A 19,887-nucleotide genomic window follows, 5' to 3' on the forward strand; every position below is an offset into this window, starting at 1 on the left:
GGAGACCTGTGACGGTACAGAGGCTTGAGGGCAGTGCAGGGGACGTCCGCGGTTATGAGGCATTGCCCAGTGCCAGTGGGGGACAGAGGTTGTTGTGAGGGGCCACAGCCTTACCTTCCAGACTACCGTCATGGCCAGAGAAAAGAAAAAGAGGGCAGGCGTGGTGGCTCACGCCTGTAACCCCAGCACTTTGGGAGGCTGAGGCGGGCAGATCGTTTGAGGCCAGGAGTTTGAGACCAGCCTGGGCAACATGGCGAGACCCTGTCTCTACAAAAAATACGCAAAATAGCCGGGCATGGTGGCACACACCTGGAGTCCAGCTACTCAGAAGACTGAAGGGAGAGGATTGCTTGGGCCCAAGAGTTTGAGGCTGCAGTGAGCTATGATTGCACCATTGCACTCCAGCCTGGGCAACAGAATGAGATCCTGTCTCTGAAAGGAAAGGAGAGGGAGAGGGAGGGGAAGAGGGAGAGGGGGAGGGGGAGGGAGAAGGGGAGGGAAGGGGGAAGGGGGAAAGGGAGGGGGATGGGGAGGGAGAGTTGGAAGGGGAGGGGGAGGCAGAGGGAGAGGAAAGGAGGCAGGAAGGAAGGAAGGAAGGGAGGGAGGGAGGGAGGGAGGGAGGGAGGGAGAGAGATAGGCCCCGCACAGTGGGTCATGCCTGTAATCCCCGCACTTCAGGAGGCCGAGGTGGGCAGATCACTTGAGCTTGGGAATTCGAGACTAGCCTGGCCAACCTGGTGAAACCTCCTCTCTATACTAAAAACACAAAAAATTAGCCGGGGGTGGTGGCGGTCACCTGTAATCCCAGCTACTCGGGAGGCTGAGGCAGGAGAATCCCTTAAACCTGGGAGGTGAATGTTGCAGTGAGCCAAGATTGAGCCACTGCACTCTGGCCTGGGCGACCAGAGCAAGACTTTGTCTCAAAAAAAAAAAAAGAAAAAAGAGAGAGAGAGAGAAGGAGAGAAAGAGAAAGAAAAGTAGGCCAGGCACGGTGGCTTATGCCTGTAATCCCCAGCACTTTGGGAGGCCGAGGCGGGCGGATCACCTGAGGTTGGGAGTTCGAGACCAGCCTGACCAACATGGAGAAACCTCATCTCTACTAAAAATACAAAATTAGCCGGGCATGGTGGCACATGAGCACATGCTTGTAATCCCAGCTACTCCGGGGGCTGAGGCAGGAGAATTGCTTGATGGACCAAATTGCCCCCTTGTCCCTGGCAAAAATGAAATCTGTCTCAAAAAAAAAAAAAAAAAAAAAAAAAAAAAAAAAAGGAAGGAAGGAAGGAAGGAAGGAAGGAAGGAAATAAGGGAAAAATATGAAGGGGGAGAGGTAAGAAGTGAATAGGCATGGCTTCCTGGAGAGAGAGAAGCTGGGTGCTCAGGAATCTGGAGTCTGTGCCTCAGTTTACCCTTAAGACTGGGGAGGGTGTACATTCTGGCTATGAGTTTCTTCTTTTTTTTTTTTTTTGAGACAGAGCCTCACTCTGTTGCCCAGGCTGGAGTGCAGTGGCCCGATCTCGGCTCACTGCAACCTCCACCTCCTAGGTTCAAGTGATTCTCCTGACTCAGCCTCCCAAGTAGCTGTGATTACAGGCATGCAACACCATGCCCGGCTAATTTTGCCATGTTGGCCAGGCTGGTCTCGAACTCCTGACCTCGGGATCCACCTGCCTCAGCCTCCCAAAGTGCTGGGATTACAGGCGTGAGCCACTGTACCTGGCCGCCATGGGGTTTAAATTTTTACAAAAAGACTGGGGATGAGGATGTGGAGCTTCCTGTCCATCCCACACCTCAGCACTGTTCACTGTGTCCAAATCTAGGATGCCAGCCAGAGAACTGAGATCAAGTGTGGTCTTCAGGAATGGCTTGCTCCAGCTGCAGCACAGCCTGTGCAGTGCAACTTGAGATTCTTTCCAAAAGATACTAAGCAGCAGGCCCCATGTTGGGGAGTCAGGACAGGGGTCTCTGCCCTGATGGAACTCACATCTTTGGGAGGTGACTCCCTGTCCTGTTGTGTTCCAGACATCAATGAGTGTGCATCACCACCGAAAGTGTCATGTGGAAAATTCGCAGACTGCAGGAACTCAGAGGGGAGCTACCACTGCATGTGCAGCCCGGGATATGAGCTTGCTTCTGGGGCAAAAACATTCAAGAATGACAGTGAGAACACGTGTCAAGGTAAGAAGCACCCCACGTCCTCTGACTCTCCATCCATGAGGTTTGGGGTCACCAGCGCCATTCTGGCAGCATCCAGAGAGCAGGGCCTTGGTTATAGGGTCAGTGCCTGGGGTCTGAGATGGGACAGGTGTGCATGTACCTACCCCACCACCCCAGAGAGGCAGCGTGATGTGAGGATTAAGGGCTGACTCTGGGACCAGCTGCCTGGGCCAAATCTGATAACCAAGTGTATGACAGTGGCCAGGATACTTATTCAGAAACCGCTGTCCACATGTGAGATGTGATATTATCATGCTTGCAACTCCAGTGCTTTGGGAGGCTGAGGCGGGAGGATCTCTTGAGGCCAGGAGTTCAAGACCAGCCCATAGCAACATAGCAAGACCCCACCCCTATAAAAGGGGAGGCAAAGGCAGGTAGATTGTTTGAGCCCAGGGGTTCGAGACCAGCATGAGCAAGCGGGTGAAACCCCATCTCTACAAAAAATACCAAAAAAAAAAAAAATTAATTAGCCAGGCATAGTGGCCTGCGCCTGTAGTCCCAGCTACTGAGGAGGCTGAGGCGGGAGGATTGCTTGAGCCTGGGAGGTCAAAGCTGCAGTGAGCCATGATCAAGCCCCTGCACTCCAGCCTGAGTGACAGAGCAAGATCCTGTCTCAAAAAAAAAAAAAAAGAAAAGAAAAAATCAAACCAAAGCTTTCTTGGAGTCAGGATTTAAAAAAATTAAAAACATTACATGAAAAAAGAACTGGCCAGGCACAGTGGCTCACACCTGTAATCCCAACACTTTAGGAGGCCGAGGCGGGTGGATCACAAGGTCAGGAGTTTGAGACCAGCCTGACCAACATGATGAAACCCCCGTCTCTACTAAAAATACAAAAATTAGCCAGACGTGGTGGCACGTGCCTGTAATCCCAGCTACCAGCTACTCGGGAGGCTGAGGCAGGAGAATCGCTTGAACTTGGGAGGCGGAGGTTGCAGTGAGCCGAGATCGCACCATTGCACTCCATCCTGGGCGACAGAGTGAGACTGTGTCTCAAAAAAAAAAAAAAAAAATAGGTCAGGTGCCATGGCTCACGCCTGTAATCCCAACACTTTGGGAGGCCAAGGTGGGAGGATCACTTCACTTGAGGCCGGGAGTTCAAGACCAGCCTGGGTAACATATCAAGACCCCATCTCTACAAAAACAAAAATATAGACAAGAGGAAGAAAGAGTCCTTATCTTTTATTTGTTTTGTTTGTTTGCTTGTTTTTGAGATGCAGTCTCACTCTGTGAGCCACCACACCCAGGCTGAGTCCTTATCTTTTAAAGATAAAAACAAAAGTAGCTTTGACTTTTGTTAAATGTAGACCTTGGACAAGTTACTTTAACCTTGCACCTCAGTTTTCCCATCTGTAAAAGGGGAGTAATGGCATTTACCTACAAGAATATTTAACAGGCTGGGCACAGTGGCTCGCACTTGAAATCCTAGTACTCTGGGAGGCTGGGGCAGGTGGATCATCTGAGGTCAGGAGTTCAAGACCAGCCTGGCCAACATGACAAAACCCCATCTCAACTAAAAATAGAAAAATTAGCTGGGTGTGGTGGTGCATGCCTGTAATCCCAGCTACTCAGGAGGCTAAGGCACGAGAATCGCTTGAACCTGAGAGGCAGAGGTTGCAGTGATCCGAGATCACAGCACTGCTCTCCAGCTTAGGTGACAGAGCAAGACTCCATTTCAAAAAAAAAAAAAGGCCGGGTGCGGTGGCTCACGCCTGTAATCCCAGCTACTCGGGAGACTGAGGCAGGAGAATGGCATGAACCCGGGAGGCGGAGGTTGCAGTGAGCCGATATTGCGCCACTGCACTCCAGCCTGGGCAACAGAGCGAGACTCCGTCTCAAAAAAAAAAAAAAAAAAAAAAGGCACTTAAAAGCTCCTGGCTTGCAGAATGTGCTCTATCAGCAATAGCTATTGGGGATTTTATTGTAATTCTGATCTGATGCGCCCCCAGGATGGGTATCCATAGGGTGCGAGATCAGAGAGCAGCTGCAAGGCTCTAACCCTGCACAGAGGCCACAGCGTTTGCTATGGTCTTGCTTGAGGCCACAGCCCAGGCCAGGAGAAACTGGGACTCCAGGCTTTGCCTATTTTCCAGGGAAGCTGGTTGTGCAGGGAAGGGGCTTCCAGGATTCGCAGGGGCAGATGGGAGTCAGCAGTAGGCAGCTGGGAGCTGCGACTCATTCAAAGAGAGGGAGTTAGTGCAGGGTACCGAGATCAGGAAGAGGAGTGGCGCAGAGGTGGGAGGTGATGAGACTCAGACTACAGAGAGAAGAAAGGGCCTGCAGCCCAGATCCCAGCCCCACCCCTCCTGCCCTGCATTCAGGCAGAGCGCAGAGGGACAAAGAGGGAGGTAGGGTGGGGGACAAGGCAGAGATGCATGTACCTGGGACGTACACCTGCGTGGAGCCCAGAAGGAGGCTTCTGTCCGCCACACTGCTAGTCACCAGGGGCCCCTTGCAAGTGGACATCGTGTTACCCCACATGCATGTGACTTGGCCAGAGGACAGAGTCTTCATGTGAACTGGAAAGAGATCCCCCTCTCCCAGTGGATACATTTGACAGAGTGGGCTGGTTTTCAGCCCCTGCTCATCTCACTGGCCCAATACCTTTGTGCAGTGAGCAACCTGCACAACTGTACTTGGTGATCATGGTTTCCTCCCAGGGTGCCCCGGCTAGGGGTGCTACCCACCCGCTGCTATGAGCCCCCTGCATGGGATGGTGGTTGTGGTTATGGAGGAGGTGTGTTGCTGTGTTAGAAACAGGCCTGGGCTGAGAGAAGGGGACTCAGTCAGGCAGCTGGGCAGAGACATGGACAGCAGGGCTGAGGGGATAGAGGGACCTCCACGGACATCAAGGCAGGTGATGGAGCCAGCAGCCTGCTGGTTTGGAGCAGGACCTATCACCAGAGGTGAGAAGCTCAGAGGGGCCTGGGCCCCTCCCTTTAACCCTCGGCACTCCAGGCTTCGCTATTGCACCTGAGGACACGTGCACCCAGTGTCACAGCCCATGGGGCCTCTGACATCCAGGCCAGAGACCCCGGGTGGCTCCCTCCACTCCTCACCCCACTGTCTCCAGGCGTCTCAGGGCCATCCTAGACACCTGATCACCCGTCTTTGTCCCAACCCTGAGACTGGGGACCCTCCACAGGGGGCCACTTCGGAAGCTTGGAACATCCCCCTGCCCATCTGGCATCTTATTTGCATAAAACAAAAGGGGGCTGGCACTCAGGATATTTCATGGGCTCATGACATGGAGGAGTGTGGTGGTGCATTCCAGTACAGTGTCCATCCTCTCCGCCATCGCCAGGGACTGCCAGGATGAGACTTGCTGCCACTGGGGCTCACATGAGGTCAGCCACACCGGGAACCCCTCTGACACCCAACCCTACCATAATGAACCCCAAAACCCTGTCAGAAACTCAGGAGGAGAGAATCTCAAGGACAGGACAACTGTCTCCAGCCAACAACCTTGCTTGGAGAAGATGCCTCCTGACTACCTTCCTGGCCGTTTAGCCCTCATCCATTTCCCCACCCAAGGCTCCACCGTGACCCACCCTGATAATTCCTGGGCCTGAACGCACCTCCAGTGACCAAAGCTTGGGAGGATGCTGTGGCCAGGTGTGGGCAGGGTGACATGGACCCCACAAATGGATTCAGAGGGCCGGGTGCCGTGACTCATGCCTGGAATCCCAGCACTTTGGGAGGCCAAGGTGGAAGGATCACTTGAGGTCAGGAATTCGAGAGCAGCCTGACCAACATGGTGCAACCCTGCCTCTACTAAAAATACAAAAATTAGCCGGGCGCAGTGGTGCGCAACTGTAATCCCAGCTACTGAGGAGGCTGAGGCAGGGGAATCGGTTGAACCTGGGAGGCAGAGGTTGCAGTGAGCTGAGATCACATCATTGCACTCCAGCCTGGGTGACAGACAGAGACGCTGTCTCCAACAAAAAAAAAACAACAAAAACCGCACTCAGAGGGTTGGATGAAGGAAGCGGCGCTAGCCTGGACTAGATGGCAAGAGGCAGCATCACTGGGGACAATTGCCCCAGGCCTGATCCTCTCCCATGGTCAGTCCTGGTCTGGACCACTCGAGGACAGAGATGGAAGCTTGAACTCCATTCAGCAGGGCCCACAGGTCTCCGTCCCTGGTGGAATGACAAGGGATGAGAGGACAGATACATCTGCCACCCCTCACCCATCGGCACCTGTGCCCTCTCTAGCCACAAGCCCCCGCTCACGGCTAGCTCTGCTCAGATGTGGATTCTCACCACATCCTGCTATTTCCATATCCGTAGATCCCTTCCTGGGGATCAGAAAAAAGCATCTTTGTAGACTCGGGGCTGCCTGGCTGGACATCAGCCCCCACTGTCCACCCCAGCCTGGTGCCCACTGTTCGGGCAGCCCCAGCCTGTCCCGCATCAACCCTCGCTCTCCCCACCCCTGCTATTGCGCTGCATCGCGGGGGCCCTGGCTCAGGGAGGGGTCTTGGTCCATGCCCGTGAAGCTGGGCTCTCAGATCTAGTGTGGATGGGAGAGCGCCATCCTGCTAGGGCCACCAAGATTCTGAGAATTTGGCCAGCGAGCTGCCGTCCTGGGGGAGTCAGGCCCAGGGCCACCGTTGGGAACCAAGACGTGTCCTGCCCAGGCGCACGGCATGTCCCCTGCATTTGGTTCTCAGGAAGGCCCCACCCTGGCCTTTGCCCGGAATCCTCAGGCTGGGACGCAGATGGCTGGGACACCCCAGCTTGGAGCTGCCCAGGAAGGCAGAGGAGAAGGGGAGGACTTGGCTGCTTCCAGCCACATCTGGACCACAGAGGGCCTGAGCCACCACCCTCACCATAGGATGCCTCTGTGTGGACTGGAAAAGGGAGGAGACAGTGGTGCCTTCCAGATGCTTCCATGCCAGGAAACATAGTGGACCCTCAGCCCTGAAAGCTGCTCAGAGCTACCGGCATCCTTCACCCCCTCCTTCCTCTTGCAGATGTGGACGAATGTCAGCAGAACCCAAGGCTCTGTAAAAGCTACAGCACCTGCATCAACACTCTCGGCAGCTACACCTGCCAGTGCCTGCCTGGCTTCAAGATCAAACCTGAGGACCCGAAGCTCTGCACAGGTAGAGGCCCCAGGAAGACGCTGTGAGGCTGGACGGGAGCTGGGGATGGAGCTGAGGCAGGTCCTGCAAAGCAGCTGAGGAGGAGGGAGAAGAGCCACAGGTTCCCACAAAGTCAAGGACCTGCTAAGCCCCTGCCTAAGGATTCACCTCCCAGGAAGGTCCCGCCACACGGCAGGGAGACGGCAGGGCCTTCGGGGCTTGGAGTGCCCTTGTGGGCCCCCAGACCTCACCCCTTCCTCATCTGTCAGGTGCGAGTGGAAGAAGGTGTCACTTCCAGTTCTAAGAAGGGGAACCTCCACTATGACCAGGGAGGGAGCAGATGAGAGTTTTTAGTTTTTAGTCATGGAAGTCTAGCTCCCATGACTCAGTTTCCCTTTTGGTTTCACCTCCTATAAACTGGGGACCATGGTCCCTGCTGTGCCCACCTGGTAGGAAGACCATTATAAGATGCTTTGAAGGTGAAGTTGAAGGTCACCAAGTGGCAGCACGTGCAATAATGGTCTTCAGTCTGGGGCAATAAAAAGATAGGGAAGTGGGTGCAGAGTGGAGGGCAGGCCCGGGCTGGTCAGGGACAGAGTTTGACCCTCTGGCTTTGTCCTCAGATGTGAATGAATGCACCTCCGGACAAAACCCGTGCCACAGCTCCACCCACTGCCTCAACAACGTGGGCAGCTATCAGTGCCGCTGCCGCCCGGGCTGGCAACCGATTCCGGGGTCTCCCAATGGCCCAAACAATACCGTCTGTGAAGGTCGAGAGCTCAGATCCCACATTCCCAGAGACCCACAAACATCTGATCACATGTTCAACGGCGCCCACACAAACCAAGCAGACTGAGCGCTGGAGGTGCCCGGCTGTGCCAGGCGTTTGTTCTTCTGAGGCTAGATGAGAAAAGAGCAGGGGTCCTCCGGAAGGAGCTGGGGTACTCGGGGGAGGATCAGGGTGACCTCAGGCAACAGCTGATGACTCACTGCGAGGAGGGCGTTTCACCGTATTCATAACCTGCACATCTGCACGGGGCCCACCTGCTGTGCCCAGGCCTCTCCACGCTTCCGTAACCCAGCGTCCACCTCTCCAAGGGGGGCACTAATGCCGGGAAGAACGAGCTGGGGGCACAGACAGGAGACAGGACCCTCTCCAGGCTGGGACAGGGCCTGACCCCCTTCTTCCTGTCCTCAGATGTGGATGAGTGCAGCTCTGGGCAGCATCAGTGTGACAACTCCACCGTCTGCTTCAACACCTTGGGTTCATACAGCTGCCGCTGCCGCCCAGGCTGGAAGCCCAAACACGGAATCCCGAATAACCAAAAGGGCACTGTCTGTGAAGGTATGACCTGATCCTAGAAGCTCCCCACCCCCAACACACACACTGACACACTCCCGCCTAATGAGCCGCTTGTCTTGTTCCCTACAGAGATGACTTTCCCCACCTGGACCCCGCCCCCTGGAGTCCACAGCCAGGTGAGTGGCCCCCACAGGGATGAGGCGGCAGGAAGTCCATCCACACAGCACTGCATCTGTCTCCTTGTCCTAAACTTCCCACCTACTGTCCAGGCTCTCTGACCCCCACATCTCCTCTCTCTGCAGACGCTTTCCCGATTCTTCGACAAAGTCCAGGACCTGGGCAGAGACTCCAAGACAAGCTCAGCCAAGGTCACCATCCAGGTAAGGGCAGGACGCTGGGGGACCCCAGGACAGTGTAGAATCAGCTAGCGGAGGCTTCCATGTGGCCAGAGAGAGCGCCCAACCCAAGCAGAGGCCTCTAGTCAGAGACACACATGCGCATAACATACGCACACCACATACAGTATGTGCACAAACATATACACACCCGGACATGTGAAGACACACACATGCACACACACACACCAGGTATAATGGCAACAGAGTGCAGCACTTAAGAACCTGGAGTTGAGGCCGGGCACGGTGGCTCACGCCTGTAATCCCAGCACTTTGGGAGGCCGAGGCGGGCAGATCACGAGATCAGGAGATCGAGACCATCCTGGCTAACATGGTGAAACCCCGTCTCTACTAAAAATACAAAAAAAAAAAAAAATTAGCCGGGCGTGGTGGCGGGCGCCTGTAGTCCCAGCTACTCAGGAGGCTGAGGCAGGAGAATGACGTGAACCTGGGAGGTGGAGCTTGCAGTGAGCCGAGGTCATGCAACTGCACTCCAGCCTGGGTGACAGAGCCAGACTCTGTCTCAAAAAAAAAAAAAGAACCTGGAGTTGGGCCACAGGAGTTCAAATCCCCCCATTGCCACTTCTTGCTGTGTGATCTCAGGCAAGTGACTCGCCCTCTCTGGGCCTCGGTTTCCTCATCTGTTTCTGGGGTTGTGGTGGTTTTTTTTGTTTGTTTGTTTTGTTTTGTTTTTGTTTGTTTGCTTTTTTTTGGAGACAAGGTCTGGCTCTGTTGCCCATTCTGGAGGGCTGTGACACGATCATGGCGCACTGCAGCCTCAATCTCCCAGGCTCAAGTGACCCTCCCACCTCAGCCTCCCAAGTAACTGGGACCAAAGGCATGTACCACCATGCCTGGCTTATTTATTTATTTATTTAACATATTTATAGATGGGGGTCTTGCTATGTTGCCCAGGCTGGTCTCGAACTCCTGGGCTTAAGTGATCCTCCTGCCTCGGCCTCCCAACATGCTGGGATCACAGGCGTGGGCCACTGTGCCTGGCCAGTTTCCTCATCTGCAACACAGGCATGAAAATAATGCCTCCTTCATATAGTCAGTTTGAAGGGTAAATCAACTAATAGAAGTAAGACTCAGAGAACAGTGCCTGACACATGATAAGCCTTATATAAAAGATTTCCCGGCCAAGCACGGTGGCTCATGCCTGTAATCCCAGCACTTTGGGAGGCTGAGGCAGGTGGACCATCAGAGGTCAAGAGTTTGAGACCAGCCTGGCCAACATGGCGAAACCCCATCTCTACTAAAAATACAAAAATTAGCCGGGCGTGGTGGTGCACGCCTGTAATCTCAGCTACTCAGGAGGCTGAGGCAGGAGATTCACTTGAACCCAGGAGGCAGAGGTTGCAGTGAGCCGAGATTGCGCCACTGTACTCCAGCCAGAGCAACAAGAGTAAGATTTTGTCTTAAAAAAAAAAAAAAGTTTTCCCATATGTTTTTAGCACAGTAGAAAAATGATGTGAGCCACTTAACATCATTTTAACTTTTCCAGTTGCTAGATTATTTAGTTAGTTAGTTAGTTTTAGAGATATGGTCTTGTTTTGTCACCCAGGCTGGAGTGTAGTGGCGTGATCTCGGCTCACTGCAAGCTCTACCTCCCGGGTTCATGCCATTCTCCTGCCTCAGCCTCCCGAGTAGTTGGGACTACGGGCGCCCGCCACCACGCCCAGCTAATTTTTTGTATTTTTTAGTAGAGACGGGGTTTCACCGTGTTAGCCAGGATGGCCTCGATCTCCTGACCTCGTGATCCACCCTCTTCGGCCTCCCAAAGTGCTGGGATTACAGGCGTGAGCCACTGCGCCCGGCCATTTTTTCATTTTTTGTAGAGATGGGGGCCTTGCTATGTTGGCCAAGCTGGTCTTGAATTCCTAGGTTCAAGTGATCCTCCCACCTCAGCTTCCAAAAGCACTGGAAGTACAGGCGTGCACCACTGTGCCTGTTGTCTAATAATTACACTTTATAAAGTAAAAATAAAGTTAAATTAAAGTTAAGATTGCAGTCCCAGGCCGGGCGCAGTGGCTCACGCCTGTAATCCCAGCACTTTGGGAGGCCGAGGTGGGCGGATCACCTGAGGTTGGGAGTTCGAGACCAGCCTGACTGACATGGAGAAACCTCATCTCTACTAAAAATACAAAATTAGCCGGGCGTGGTGGTGCGTGCCTGTAATCCCAGCTTCTCGGGGGGCTGAGGCAGGAGAATCGCTTGAACCCGGGAGGCAGAGGTTCCGGTGAGCCGAGATTGTGCCATTGCACTCCAGCCTGGGCAACAAGAGCAAAACTCCGTCTCAAAAAAAAAAAAAAAAAAAAAAAGATGGCAGTCCGGGCATGGTGGCTCAAGTCTGTAATCCCAACACTTTGGGAGGCTGAGGCAGGCAGATCACCTGAGGTCAGGAGTTCAAGACCAGCCTGACCAACATGGTGAAAACCCATCTCTAAAATAACAAAAAAAATTAGCCGGGCATGATGGCGGGCACCTGTAGTCCCAGCTACTAGGGAATCACTTGAACTCGGGAGTCGGAGGTTGTAGTGAGCCAAGATTGCGCCACTGCACTCCAGCCTGGGAGACAGAGTGAGACTCAGTCTCAGATAAATAAATAAATTAAGATTGCATTTAACCTAATAGATCCAACATACTAACCACTTTAACGTGGAATGATTTTTTGTTTTGTTTTGTTTTGATCTGAGATCACACCATTGCACGCCAGCCTGGGTGACAAGAGTGAAACTCCATCTCAAAACAAACAAAAAAAAATTACAAAATTTAGCCGGGTGTGGTGGCACGCTTCTATAGTCCCAGCTACTCAGAAAGCTGAGGTGGGAGGATCGCTTGAGTCTGGGAGGTGGAGGTTGCATTGAGCTATGATTATGCCACTGCACTCAAGCCTGGGCAACAGACTGAGACCCTGTCTCAAAAAAAGAAAAAAAAAAAGAACAGGAAATCAAAACAGAGCCTGGCAGGCAGCCTGTGCCCGGCCAGTGTTAAGTGCTGTGATTCATATGTGCACGCAGGCAAATACTCAATCCGCTGCTTGTTTTCTGGTTACTGCATCATCTCAGTGATTCCCTTGTGCCTGTGGGTCTCCAGTGTGTCCCCTGGTAGGGGGTGAGATCCAGGTCCTTCAGGCAACCCCTGTGGTCTCATGCTCCAGCGATTCTGTCACCCACCAACCCCTAGAACGTCATCAAATTGGTGGACGAACTGATGGAAGCCCCTGGAGACATAGAGGCCCTGGCGCCACCTGTCCGGCATCTCATAGCCACCCAGCTGCTCTCAATCCTTGAAGATGTCATGAGGATCCTGGCCAAGAACCTGCCTGAAGGCCCCTTCACCTACGTTTCCCCTTCGAACACAGGTGAGGCCTTGGCCTGCCCTGCCCCCAACCCTGGGCCCCACCTGGTACCTGGGGTCTGTAATCACTACTGCCCCTATCCCCTCAGAGCTGACCCTGATGATCCAGGAGCGGGGGGACAAGAACGTCACTATGGGTCAGAGCAACGCACGCATGAAGCTGAATTGGGCTGTGGCAGCTGGAGCCGAGGAGCCAGGTAGCAGCGGCGGTCTGGAGGGGGAGCCCGTGGGAGAGAGATGGAGGTGCTGGGTGGGGCCAGGGTGAGGTTCAGAATATGGAACAACTGACCGGGCGCTGTGGCTCACACCTGCAATCCCAGCATTTTGGGAGGCCCAGGTGGGTAGATCGCTTGAGCTCAGAAGTTCAAGACCAGCCTGGGCAACATGGTGAAACCCGGTCTCTACAAAAAATATAAAAATTAGCCGGGTGTGGTGGCACGTGCCTGTAGTCCCAGCTACTCAGGAGGCTGAAGCGAGAGGATCAATTGAGCCTGGGAGGTCAAGGCTGCTGTGAGCTATGATCGTGCCAAAGCACTCCAGCCTGGATGACATAGTGAGACCCTGTCTTAAAAAAAAAAAAAAAAAAGGCCAGGCGCAGTGGCTTATGCCACTTTGGCAGGCTGAGGTAGGTGGATCATCCGAGGTCAGGAGTTCAAGACCAGCCTGGCCAAGATGGCGAAACCCTATCTCTATTAAAAATACAAAAATTAGCTGGGCGTGGTGGCAGGGGCCTATAATCCCAGCTACTCGGGAGGCTGAGACAAGAGAATCACTTGAACCTGGGGAGCGGAGGTTGCAGTGAGCTGAGATCACGCCACTGCACTCCAGCCTGGGCGAAAGAGCGAAACTCCGTCTCAAAAAAAAAAAAAAAAAAAAAAAAAAGGAACAAAAAAAAAAAAAAAAAAAAAAAAAAGGAACAAATAGAAACTGACTCATCGGGAGGGGCTCCTGGCGTCATCGTGGTGGACTGGCTGAGCCTGAGCTGGGCCATCTTGGGAGGGAGGATAGAGCGTGGGAGGAGGACAACAGGAGTAGGCAGTGAGCGTGTCTGTTCCCCAGGCCCCGCCGTGGCGGGCATCCTCTCCATCCGGAACATGACGACATTGCTGGCCAATGCCTCCTTGAACCTGCATTCCAAGAAGCAAGCTGAACTGGAGGAGATATATGAAAGCAACATCCGCGGTGTCCGGCTCAGACGCCTCTCGGCCGTCAACTCCGTCTTTCTGAGCCACAACAACACCAAGGAACTCAACTCCCCCATCCTTTTCGCCTTCTCCCACCTTGAGTCCTCCAGTGGGGAGGCGGGAAGAGACCCTCCTGCCAAGGTCTCTGCTCACTCTGCTCACTTCCTCAAAGAACCCAGGGCCTTTGCACATGCTGGGCCTCTCTCTGGGAGGCTCTTTCCCCACGTGACTCAGTCTTTTATGTTTCTGGCCTTCTCGTTTGGGCCTTGCCCAACCTCATTACTTATTTATTTCTTTACTTTATTTATTTTATTTAATTAATTAATTAATTTATTTTAAGACAGAGTCTCACTCTGTCGTCCAGGCTGGAGTGCAGTGGCACGTTCTCGGCTCGCTGCAATCTCTGCCTCCCAGGTTCAAGCGATTCTCCTGCCTCAGCCTCCCGAGTAGCTGGGATTACAGGCATGCACCACCACACCTGGCTGATTTTGTATTTTTAGTAGAGACGGAGTTTCTCCATGTTGGTCAGGCTGGTCTCGAACTTCTGACCTCAGGTGATCTGCCCTCCTCGGCCTCTCAAAGTGCTGGGATTACAGGCGTGAGCCACCACGCCTGGCCTTTCTTTTCTTATTTATATTTTTAGACAGGAGGGTCTCACTCTGTGGCCCAGGCTGGAGTGCAGTGGCACGATTATAGCTCACTGCAACCTCGAACTCCTGGACTCAACCATTCCTCCGGCCTTAGAGTTTTGAGTAGCTGAGGCTACAGGCATGCACCACCACTCCCAGCTAACTTTTTTATTTTTGATAGAGACAAGGACCTCACTATGTTTCCCAGGATGGTCTAGAATTCCTGGGCTCCAGTGATTCTCCCACCTCAGCCTCCTGAGTAGCTGGGACTATAAACGTGCACTACTATGCCCATTTAATAAAAAAAAAATTTTTTTTAATGGAGATGGAGGTCTCGCTATGTTGCCACAGCTGGTCTCAAACTCCTGGCCTCAAGTGATCCTCCCACCTTGGCCTCCCAAAGTGCTGGAATTACTTACAGGCAAGAGCCATCATCCCTGGCCACCTTCTAATGCACTATCTACATTACTTATTCATTAGGTTTATGACATAATCTGCCTCTCCCACTTTTTTTTTTTTTTTTTTTTTGAGATGGAGTTTCACTCTTGTCATCCAGGCTGGAGTGCAGTGGCTCAATCTCGGCTCATCGCAACCTCCACCTCCCAGGTTCAAGCGATTCTCCTGCCTAGGACTCCCAAGTAGCTGGGATTACAGGTGCTTGCCACCAGGCCCAGCTAATTTTTGTATTTTTTAGTAGAGACGGGGTTTCGCCATGTTGGCCAGGCTGGTCTCAAACTCCTGACCTCAGGTGATCCACCTGCCTTGGCCTCCCAAAGTGCTGGGATTACAGGCATGAGCCACTATGCCTGGCCACCTCTCCCACTCTTATGTCAACCTCACATGGGTAGGTACTTGTGTGTGCCCTGTTCACTGCTGTGTCTCCAAACCTGTTACATTCAGTAGGCGCTCAGTCAATACTCATCTAGTAAAAAGCAGCCCTCTTAGACTCAGCCCAAGCCCAGGACCTAAGAGTGAGCTCCAGGCCAAGCTTTCTGACCACCCCCATCTGCCCACAGGATGTGATGCCTGGGCCACGGCAGGAGCTGCTCTGTGCCTTCTGGAAGAGTGACAGCAACAGGGGAGGGCACTGGGCCACCGAGGGCTGCCAGGTGCTGGGCAGCAAGAACGGCAGCACCACCTGCCAATGCAGCCACCTGAGCAGCTTTGCGATCCTTATGGCTCATTACGATGTGGAGGTAAGTAGCTGGAGCCATTCTCAAGCGCCCACAGGTAACAAGGTCCAGCTGCAACCAGACAGGCAGCTAGATCTCCATGGAGCCCTGCTGGTTGTTCAGAGATGTCTGCATGGTTGCACAGCCCAGGTTGTCCCCACATCACACCCCTCGCAGCCTCTTTGGCCTCTTCTCTACAACCCAGCAACTATACATTGAGTGCAGCCACTAGCTCCGCTCCTCTGCCTGTCCATCCTGTACCAGTTGTGAGATGTCAACTGAAAGCTCCCCGTGGAGAGCATTCCAAGGGGGCACCATTGCCCGTTTTTTTTTTTTTTTTTTTTTTGAGACGGAGTCTCTGTCGCCCAGGTTGGAGTACGGTGGCACAACCTCAGCTAGTGAGGTTCAAGGGATTCTCCTGCCTTAGCTTCCAGAGTAGCTGAGATTACAGGCGTGCGCCACCATGCCTGAGTAATTTTTAGTAGAGACAGGGTTTCACCATGTTGCCCAGGCTAGTCTCGAACTCCTGACCTCAGGTGATCCGCCCACTTCGGCCTCCTGAAGTGCTGGGCTTACAGGTGTGAGCCACAGCACCCGGCCTTTTTTTTTTTTGACAGAGTCTTGCTCTGTCGCTTAGGCTGGAGTGCAGTGGCGTGATCTTGGCTCACTGCAACCCCCGCCTCCCGATTCAAGCGATTCTCCTGCCTCAGCCTCCCAAGTAGCTGGGATTACAGGTGCACGCCACCATGCACGGCTAATTTTTGTATTTATAGTAGAGGCGGGGTTTCACTATGTTGGGCAGGCTGGTCTCGAACTCCTGACCTCAGGTGATCCGCCCACCTCAGCCTCTCAAAGTGCTAGGATTACAGGCATGAGCCACCGCACCCAGCCTGGAGCACCACTTTCTGTATGTGACTTCAGTAGGATCCATAGTTAAGCTGGGCCTTGTCGAAAACTGCAATTAGCCAGGCAGAGAAGGGGGGCGCCTGTGGTCCAGGCCAAAGGCCCAGCAAGCACAAAAATGTGAAATCCCTAGACTCCCCTACCAGCTGGTAAGTGTGGCCAGATCTAGGAGGGCCAAGGGAGGAGGTCAGAGAGGTGGGCCCGTCAGAGTGTGGGGGGAAAAGGGACCACAAAGAGGGCAGGAAGTCCTCATTCCCTGAAGGAACCGTGAGCACCCGGTGCCACTCCTAGGACTGGAAGCTGACCCTGATCACCAGGGTGGGACTGGCGCTGTCACTCTTCTGCCTGCTGCTGTGCATCCTCACTTTCCTGCTGGTGCGGCCCATCCAGGGCTCGCGCACCACCATACACCTGCACCTCTGCATCTGCCTCTTCGTGGGCTCAACCATCTTCCTGGCCGGCATCGAGAACGAAGGCGGCCAGGTGAGGTCCCGCCCCGCTCCCTCCTGAGCTCTGGGGTCAGGGAGGCCTGGGAGGGGTTAGCCCCGCCCACTCCCGGGGCTCAGTCGGGTAGGCGGGCCCTGGAGGCATGAGGCCCCGCCCCTGCCCGGGATCTGGCCCCGCCCACCGGGGGGGTCAGGTTGTCTCTTTTTTTTTTTTTTTTGAGACGGAGTCTTGCTCTGTCCCCCAGGCTGGAGTGCAGTGGCACAATCTCGGCTCACTGCAACCTCCGCCTCCTAGGTTCACGCCATTCTCCTGCCTCAGCCTCTCCGAGTAGCTGGGACTACAGGCGCCCGCCACCACGCCCGGCTAATTTTTTTTTTGTATTTTTAGTAGAGACGGGGTTTCACCGTGGTCTCGATCTCTTGACCTCGTGATCCGCCCGCCTCGGCCTCCCAAAGTGCTGGGATTACAAGCGTGAGCCACCGCGCCCGGCGAGGTTGTCTCTTTAAAGGGCGCTGGCTTTGGAGCTGCCTGGCCACACCCCGAGTGCCCGCTCGCCTCTATGAGCGTTGTTGGGAGTGGGTCCTGAGGGGAAACCTGGCCTCCGCTCCAGACCCGCCCACCCTGCGGCTGTGGTCCCGCCCACTCTCGGGACCTGGCAGGCGACTGGCTCTGGCGCCGCATGCCCCGCCCCGCGCTGACTTCGCCCTGCCCCTCCGTCCCCTCCCCGCAGGTGGGGCTGCGCTGCCGCCTGGTGGCCGGGCTGCTGCACTACTGTTTCCTGGCCTCCTTCTGCTGGATGAGCCTGGAAGGCCTGGAGCTCTACTTTCTTGTGGTGCGCGTGTTCCAAGGCCAGGGCCTGAGTACGCGCTGGCTCTGCCTGATCGGTTATGGCGTGCCCCTGCTCATCGTGGGCGTCTCGGCTGCCGTCTACAGCAAGGGCTACGGCCGCCCCAGATAGTGAGTGCAGCAAGGTGGGGCAGGAGGAAGGCGGGGTGCTAGGCCCGGGGCTCACAGGCAGTGCCACACACAATGTCTGGCCGCCCTCGGTTCTGCTCCTGGCTTCCCGGGGCACTGATGGGACCCCTCCCTTCCCTCCTAGCTGCTGGTTGGACTTTGAGCAGGGATTCCTCTGGAGCTTCCTGGGACCTGTGACCTTCATCATTTTGGTAAGTACCCACTCTCCCTCCACCGAAGCCCGAGCACCACAGGCCCAGGCCCGGCTGGACCATCGCTCTGGCCCTCTAACCCACAATCTGCTCCCCGCCCAGTGCAATGCTGTCATTTTTGTGACTACCGTCTGGAAGCTTACTCAGAAGTTTTCTGAAATCAATCCAGATATGAAGAAATTAAAGAAGGCGAGGTGAGAGGAGGGGCTGTGAGGACTTGGAGGCAGGGCCAGGGTGAGGGGCGTGAAGCTGGAGGTGAGGTGGGGACTCACGGTGCAACCCCGCTCCCCGCAGGGCGCTGATCATCACGGCCATCGCGCAGCTCTTCCTGTTGGGCTGCACCTGGGTCTTTGGCCTGTTCATCTTCGACGATCGGAGCTTGGTGCTGACCTACGTGTTTACCATCCTCAACTGCCTGCAGGGCGCCTTCCTCTACCTGCTGCACTGCCTGCTCAACAAGAAGGTGGGGGCCTGGGCACGGTGGCGCACGCCTGTCGTCCTCCCACCTACTTGGGAGGCTGAGGGGGAGGACTGCTTGAGCCCAGAAGTTCGAGACCAGCCTGGGCAACATAACCAGATGCTGTCTTTACAAAAAAATTCAAAGATAGCCAGGGTGAGGCGCCTGTAATCCTAACACTTTGGGCGGCCGAGGTGGGCACATCACCTGAGGTCAGGAATTCAAGACCAGCCTGGCCAACATGGTGAAACCCTGTCTCTACTAAAAATACAAAAATTAGCCGGGCATGGTGGCACATGCCTGTAGTCCCAGCTACTTGGGAGGCTGAGGCAGGAGAATCATTTGAACCAGGAAGCGGCAGTTGCAGTGGGCCAAGATGGCACCATTGCACTCCAGCCTGGGTGACAGTGAGACTCGTCTCAAAAAAAAAAGGGCCGGGTGTGGCGAATACCCATAACCTCAGCTCCTCAGGAGGCTGGGGCAAGAGGATCACTTGTGCCCAGGAGTTCAAGGTTGCAGTAAACTATGATGGTGCCACTGCACTCCAGCCTGGGCGACAGGGGGACCCTATCTCAAAAAAAGACAAAACACAAAAACACGAAGAAGGTGGGGCTGAGGGCAGAGCACGGGGAGGAGCATGCATGGTCCCAGGGCCTGCTCCTGCCCTGACCTGGTGTCTGGGCCGGCAGGTTCGGGAAGAATACCGGAAGTGGGCCTGCCTAGTTGCCGGGGGGAGCAAGTACTCAGAATTCACCTCCACCACCTCTGGCACTGGCCACAATCAGACCCGGGTAAGGGGCTGCACCTGGGGCGGGCGTGGGCAGGAAGGCACCAGGGCTAGCACGGCTCAGGCCTCTGGGCTATCCTCTCCAGGCCCTCAGGGCGTCAGAGTCCGGCATATGAAGGTGCATGGTTCTGGACGGTCCAGCAGCTCCTGTGGCCACAGCAGCTTTGTACACGAAGACCATCCATCCTCCCTTCGTCCACCACTCTGCTCCCTCCACTCTCCCTCCCTGAGCCCCACGTGTGCCACCAGGAGGGAGTGGCAGCTATAGTCTGGCACCAAAGTCCACCCAGTGGGGTAGAGTCGGAGCCACTGGTCCTGCTGCTGGCTGCCTCTCTGCTCCACCTTGTGACCCAGGGTGGGGACAGGGGCTGGCCTAGGGCTACAGCGTGTTGCCCTGGCACCTGTGGCCAGTACTCGGGACAGACTGAGGGCTCTTGTCCCGTCCTGGACTTTTCCTCTCATGTCTTTGCTGCCGAACTGAAGAGACTAGGCACTGGGGCTCAGCTTCCCTCTTAAGCTAAGACTGATGTCAGAGGCCCCACGGCGAGGCCCCTTGGGGCCACTGCCTGAGGCTCACGGTACACAGGCCTGCCCTGCCTGGCTGGGCAGGAGGTTCTCACTGTTGTGAAGGTTGTGGACGTTGTGTAATGTGTTTTTATCTGTTCAAGCTTTTCAGTGTTGACACAAAATTAAACACATGCATACAGAAGATGGCCTTGCCTGCTGGTGGTGATTCAGAGGCCAGGCCAGGGTGTCCGTGAAACGCCAAGATGAC

At 54.7% G+C, this 19,887-nt stretch overlaps 1 protein-coding gene across 4 annotated transcripts; it reads left to right on the plus strand.

Annotated features, from left to right (window-relative positions):
• ADGRE5 (adhesion G protein-coupled receptor E5) lies at positions 1-19,858 on the plus strand. 4 transcript variants are annotated; one of them, XM_032171589.2, is made up of 18 exons: positions 1-14; positions 2,023-2,178; positions 7,196-7,327; positions 7,930-8,076; positions 8,505-8,651; positions 8,739-8,785; positions 8,912-8,989; positions 12,194-12,371; positions 12,457-12,564; positions 13,427-13,692; positions 15,197-15,376; positions 16,547-16,738; positions 17,433-17,659; positions 17,802-17,868; positions 17,971-18,062; positions 18,163-18,331; positions 19,015-19,116; positions 19,199-19,858. In XM_032171589.2, the coding sequence occupies exons 2-18, from the start codon at positions 2,106-2,108 to the stop codon at positions 19,226-19,228; spliced, it is 2,235 nt and encodes a 744-aa protein (XP_032027480.2). In that variant the 5' UTR covers positions 1-14; positions 2,023-2,105; the 3' UTR covers positions 19,229-19,858. The 4 variants fall into 4 exon arrangements, with proteins under 4 accessions (XP_032027480.2, XP_058281903.1, XP_058281904.1 ...); XM_058425920.1 differs by lacking the exon at positions 1-14 and having other exon boundaries at positions 1,966-2,178; XM_058425921.1 differs by lacking the exons at positions 1-14; positions 19,015-19,116 and having other exon boundaries at positions 1,966-2,178.
• The last annotated feature ends 29 nt before the right edge of the window (positions 19,859-19,887 follow it).

Source organism: Hylobates moloch, unplaced genomic scaffold (genome assembly GCF_009828535.3).
Source record: "Hylobates moloch isolate HMO894 unplaced genomic scaffold, HMol_V3 SCAFFOLD_12, whole genome shotgun sequence".
Classification (NCBI taxonomy): Eukaryota; Metazoa; Chordata; class Mammalia; order Primates; family Hylobatidae; genus Hylobates; species Hylobates moloch.